Source organism: Dreissena polymorpha, chromosome 2 (assembly GCF_020536995.1).
Source record: "Dreissena polymorpha isolate Duluth1 chromosome 2, UMN_Dpol_1.0, whole genome shotgun sequence".
In the NCBI taxonomy this organism is placed as follows: domain Eukaryota; kingdom Metazoa; phylum Mollusca; class Bivalvia; order Myida; family Dreissenidae; genus Dreissena; species Dreissena polymorpha.
This window is the reverse complement of record NC_068356.1, coordinates 48,279,401-48,286,013: the sequence shown is the minus strand read 5'-3', so window position 1 is coordinate 48,286,013 and position 6,613 is coordinate 48,279,401. Positions and strand designations below refer to the sequence as shown.

The following is a 6,613-nucleotide window of genomic DNA, read 5'->3' as shown; positions in this document are numbered from 1 at the left end:
ATATACATTATTAGGAAGATTAAAATCATTACACAAATTAAAACTTTCCGCTTCTAAATTCGATGCACAAACATTATCCAAGCTAATCCTCGAAAAATAATCTGTGAATTCAGTTAACGGTATATCATTAGCTCTATTGGTTATTGACTTAAAATGTTTCCAAAATTCCCTTGGTTTACTTTTCCTTAATTCTGTAATTTTATCCATTCTTCGTTTATAATCGCAACATTTTTTCTTTCTGACAATATTTTTATACTCTTTTTTCTCTCACATAAAACTATTCTGTTGTTAAATGTTTTATCAGTGTTGAAGCATCGAAGTGCATCTAGATATAAATTACGGGCATCTATACAATCACTGTCAAACCACTCCTTATTACTACTAGTATAATTTTCAAAAGCAACCTGATCTTTAAAAATACACTCTTTCGAAAACAAAGTGTCAGCTATATCACGAATAGTGTTTGTAAATAAAAGTAACATATTGTTCACGGAATCCCTGCTTAAATAATCTGCGGTATTAACAATGGTATTAAACAAAGGCAATTGAGAAATAAGTCGTGAGCGAAACTCCTCTCTAAACGTAGAATCCCATTTATACCTAGTCTCTGAATAGTATAAACCATCTCGGGGAATGTTATTACAGTTCAGTGAAAAATGCAATGGGGTGTGATCACTCCATTCATTGAATGGACATACTGTAAATGACTTTATCTGGGAAAAAATACATTCTTTTGTTAACAAGTAATCAATAACTGAGCAACCATTATTGGACAAAAATGTATATTGATCAGTATTACCTATACGACCGTTAATAATTCGGTAACATGTACCTTTACAAAGATCTAACAATTTTATCCCGTGGTTATTATGTGACCTGTCATTGGAGGCCCGTGCAGGTGTGCTATCGAAAACATAATCAGGACAATCACAACAATCATTTACTTTATCAAATATAATAAAATCACTTTTCTGACCGACTCTACTGTTAAAATCGCCGCAAATAAAAACACTTCCTAAGCTATCATACAGAAACAAATCATTTTCTAGAATATCAAATAAATCGATATTAATACTGTTGTACATAGGTGAATCTTCTCCCCAGATATAGGCTCCACATACATAAATATCGTTCTGGGTATTAAAAAATAAATGGTCAAGTTTAAGCCAAATGATTGTATCAAAATGATTTTTAATTATTTGTATTCCATCTTTTAATTGCTCTTTATAATATAAAACAATTCCTCCACTGTTTCTACGGGCTCTTCTATGCTGAAATTTACGGTAAAAATTATGTGAAATGTATCCGTTTAGATTTATATTACTGTTAGAATCACACCATGATTCGTAAAGAAAACAAATATCAGACTGTTTTAAAATATTTACAATGTCAGGACTTTCCTTTTTGTCTCTGGTAAGGCCATGAATGTTCCACGAAAGGATAGAAAGTTCATCCCCGTCGTGCTCCTACTGTTTCACTGGTTTACCGTCCACGTACAGGGTATCGTACACGATACAATATCGTTTTCCCTCTTTTTTGGCGTCCTTCATTTTAGGCACTAACTTTCGGCGCTTTTCAACCACTTCCGGTGGGAACTGTTCAAACATTTGGCATCCGGTTCCTGACAGGTGTTTCCATTCTCTCCGTACCATCTCCCGGTCCTTGAAAAATGTAAATTTGGCAACGATGTTGCGAATCTTACCGGAAACTGGCTGTCCCGGTGAACGATGAACGCGCTCAAAGCGGATCGTGTCTGCAATGTCCTTTGCAATTTTTAGTTTCTCTTGTAAATGATTACGTAACTTTGTTTCCGTAATTTCCGCCGTCTCGTTGCCGGTGGAGTTGTCCTCTTGGATATTTGTGAACACTAGGTTGTTCCGCATGGATTGCGATTTCAGGTACGCAACGTCGTCCCGCAGCTCCTCCCGCTGTTTCTCCAGCATAGCCACCTTCTCGGCCATCTGCGCCGCCCCGACGTCTGCGCAATCCACTCGCTCTTCTAGCGACATAACTCGCGCATCGGTACGTTTTACGCGGTCGTCCAACGCCAACCAAATTTTCTTGAGCTCTTTGTCAAAGTCCATAACTTTTACCTCCAGGTTATCGAGGACACCGAGCTTACGCTCCATGGCTCCTATTCTAACGCCTAATGCGTTCATGCAATCCATAAGATCCTTGTTAGTCGGCTCGCGGCCTCCGTCTGCCATATTTGAGCAACTGCTTTGTTTAGAGTTAGAGTTAGAATTATTCCCTGGTGTCAAAACAAAAGTGTTATCATCTGCAGAGTTCGAATCCGGGAATAACACAGCACTAGCTTTACTTAAAATCTCACTCACCGAAATATTAGAGTCAATTTCTTCAGACGGGCCTCTTGGCTTGGTAGCTTTGTTTACATTCCCGCTCGCACTCCCACTACTATTTCTGTCTTTTCTCTTCCTCGTCATGTTTAATTATCATTTTCAGTTGAAATAAACCAAATAATTAGTCACATATAACGTTTCTCACTTATTCCGATATAAATTCAAGCACTTCACACTCTTTAAATTTTAATTTTATCAAAAATACTCTCTCTGATGTAAAACACGTCTTCTCCGCGCCATATCACGTGACAAACACACACCACATTTGAAAGGTTTGATTTTTTCGTATGATGTTAAAACTGGATTGACTCTTATGCAGACATAGAATGTAAATATTCCTAAAGAAATACCAACGGGACCGTTTATTCGGGTTAACTTATGCTACATGCAGTGATAACACGCACCAAGGAGCTGCTGCGAACTACCTGTGCCTCACAGAAGAGCGGCTATGGAGCAAATTTGATGACACCACACAGTGCGGAGCATGAGTTTGATCATCGGAAAAGGGTCATTTTCTTCGAAAGGGAAATTAGTGATCAAGATGCTCCGTGCGCCGTATGTCAGTATCCTTATTTGCAATTGCTGATGATTCCGGGTCGTAACAAATGCCTAGACGGATGGACTTTGGAGTACAAGGGACACCTCGTGGCAGGCGATATTCCGCATGCGGCCGCTTCAGAGTTAATATGCCTGGACGCCAACCGAGAATCACCGCCGAATGACTCGTTAAATACTGACGGAAAGCTGTTCTACGTTTCAAATGCAAGCTGTGGAAGGTCCTTGAAATGTTCGCCGTAATTCAATGGTCGAGAACTAACGTGCATTGTTTGCATAAAATAAACAAATTCTGTTTACCGCTCACTTGTAAAAACCTTCTTAATTAAGTCACGTATGATCACAATTTTAATAACTACGTAATCATAATCGTTCATTTTCAAAATCCATGAGTTTTAAATATGAATGTCCAGTTAATACATACAGGTAAATGTTTAAAATATTCACCAAACAATTTTTTTCCATCAGAATAGAATCTCAACAGAATATATGACACACCATTGTAAAGAATACAACATCACTGCCATAAATGAACATCCTTCTAATGAAGATGTGCACAATGTCAACTTCATATTTCTGGCAACTTCACGCGGTTTAATAATGCAATAAAAGAGTAAATTTTCCCCCGGCAAAATATAATGAAATATTCTGACAAAGATAAGATGGGACACACAGAGTACAGTATAAAATTAAAAAAAATCGCATATATTTATTCGTCGCTGTATTGTACATTGATTATTGATTCCAACTTCAACGGATAATACTGTTCATATGTTAATAAATGTTTTTCGCGTGTTTAGATGACATGTTGCGTGTTTGCCATAACCTGCCGTGTGTTTGTGATTATATGCTGTGTGTTTGTCATAACCTGCTATGTGTGTTGTGATGATATGCTGTGTGTTTGTGATGGAATGCTGTGTGTTTGTGATGGTATGTGTTGGTCATGGTATTCGTAAGTTTCAGACCGAAGTGGAATGAGGAAACGTATCTTCTATATAGTTATAAAATGGTGTAATCAAATAAATGTGACTACATATATATTTATAAAATCAGTAATCGAATATGGTAAATTTCATCATTATTAAACAAAATGCCAAATTGGCCAACAACTTCGGGCAAAATAATTTATTCTACACACCACTATTTTTCTGTAAAACAGCACTTCTATTTTCTGTAAAATAGTAGATTAAAGTCTAAAATCCAGAATATGTATAACCATCCTGTTATTCGCTTTATTCGCTGTTATTCGCTTTAATCAATTTTTAAGTCATAAATTTGCATACCAATTCTTTCTACGTACAAAAATACGTGCATGCCTTTGGTAACGGATATTTCGGGTAACGGAATCTTTTATTATGAACTTATTAGTCAACAGCATCATATTGCACACACATAAAAATGAAACTAATAAATATAATGTCTCCATTATAATATGACTTGCATATTATAAAAACAACTAGTAAAGTACATGTTTGATACTAATATTGGTGGTAACACACATTTCATTTCAAAGCCATTTATTTCCAGTATGTTAGTTTAAGTAGTGTATTGTACAACTATTTTTGAATTAAAGCGAGATTATACGATTTTGTCAAATATTTATGAAATTATACAAAATGCGTAAAAAAACTTATTATACATATATTTCAATAAAAATGAAAATAACAGTAAAGAAGACATGTGTCGAAATTGCGAAATAGCCATATGTTTAATTCTGAAATCGAAAATGTCTGTACAGTCGAATTCGCCAGCATGTATATCATGCATGTACGATGTGAATCTTAATTTAGTTTCACGGTTCATTGTAAATTCCTGCAACGATATATATTTATACGAAACAAAAACACTAACTCTGATGAGAACAATAATGCATTTGAATATCAACCGTACTTTCGTTTGACAACTGATCATGCATGTACGATGTGATACTAAATTTAGTTTTAGTGCAGATTCGTTCATACGACACAAAGACACAATTTTGTTTTACGGATCATTTCGGCTTACAGGACTCACCAGTCACGTAAAATATCGAATATAAAATATTTTTTATAAACAACTGGTAGCAAGATGAGTTGCAGATAATTGGTCAGTAACCACGTTTTAACTAACTCTTTTAGCCTGTTAATTCTTTTCAGCTCAATTCAACAGTGAAAAATGCCCTTAATATCACTTTAAACATAACATCAAATCAATTACTTCACTGTCTGGAATGCCAAAGCAGGTCAAGTGCAAAAACAGTAACTAAAAATCTTTATCCGATTATCTGTTAATAAAATTATGCTATATCGTCGTTATGCTTTTCGCATGAATTCATAAATTGTTCAGGCACTAACCTAACAGTATTTGAAGCAATTAATAGGCACACTTTATTATATTGTCTTCGTTTTAATACAATCTACTGGGTGCATAAGTTCACTTTTTTATCGCCTTATTAACTGATTGTGTTGAGTTATAAAACCGACAATATGTCGAATTATTTAGCTTTTCAGTGATATTTTAATGGCACCAGAGCTCCAGATAAGGATTTGGTCTAAAGGGTATTTCACCCCCTGATATAATTGTTAAAGCGTATTTTACTCCTTTGTTTCAGGCATAATGAGTATTTAGGAATATTTATGGGTATTTTCCACAGAAAACTGACTAAGTAAATGGCGTGTTTAATCTAGAAATATTATTATTTGTTATTTATATTATTAAATGCAAACAGAATGATGTTAAATAACGATATGAACAGACTTTCTTAAAAAAAATATTCCCGCAGGAGCCGCTGGTCGCTTAAAACGTTCCTTTTTTATTCACAAACATGATGGGCGGCCATTTTTATTACAAGATTATTTTGATTGACATACTTTTGATTCAACGATTAACTTACACTAAAAAGTCAACTTGATTATTGGTTAAACCGGTTACGCACTTTAATTGATTTAAATACGTACCAAGATTTGTATTGCGTTTTGGTACGCAGTGGGCCGATTTTTAATGCGTTTTTTTTATTTTTTCAATGCGTATATACGCAGATACGCCTCTTATCTGGAGCTCTGAATGGCACGCATTTACCATTGTCGTTATAAAAACAACATGAAGCTCTTTGTACTGTATGCGCTTGTTTCAGTTAATTACCGCCGCATCTATAACTTCACTAAACTTTTATCTAAATGTGTAATTTATTTTTGGAAACTGTGCAACACAGATATGCAAAAGAAAAACAGAAAAATCGGCGAAGTTAAACAAATTTGGAATATAATATTGATACAGCAAAATAGCTGAGATATTGCTCCGCTGTTTTTGCCGTCAGGGGAATTAAATTTTTCAGCTTCCGTTGACGCAGACAAAGCTCAAAAACCACCACTTGGCTTTACTTCTCACACGAGAGACAGGATGTCCTGTCGCACGTGTTCTACTTGTATTCTTAATTTTGTGTATGAAAAAACTGTTAACGATACTTAACAAAAATAACAACGCATTGAATCCAAGTGAATGCTAGTTAAACACTCGACATCATCTTGAGAATCTTAGTCTAAAGGGGCATGTAGTATTGTGTTTAATGTGAGTATGTAAATAGCTGTACATATGTCAATGTTAATTTCTCCTCACTTAAAAATTTATAAGGGAATCACTGTTACAGGTCGATAATTAAATCATTTATAAATAAAATGTATAAATGCTTGAAATGATTTTGTTTTACTTTACATCACCTA

General features: G+C 34.9%; 1 protein-coding gene across 1 annotated transcript; it reads right to left on the bottom strand.

Moving 5' to 3' along the window:
- Nucleotides 1–1,466: 1,466 nt before the first annotated feature.
- Nucleotides 1,467–2,207, bottom strand: LOC127869720 (uncharacterized). Its single transcript, XM_052412376.1, has one exon. It carries the CDS (start codon nt 2,205–2,207, stop codon nt 1,467–1,469), a length of 741 nt encoding a protein of 246 aa, XP_052268336.1.
- Nucleotides 2,208–6,613: the final 4,406 nt, after the last annotated feature.

Excerpts from the sequence above, each read along its gene's own strand:
- LOC127869720 (XM_052412376.1), bottom strand. The coding sequence starts at position 2,207 with ATGGCAGACGGAGGCCGCGAGCCGACTAACAAGGATCTTATGGATTGC.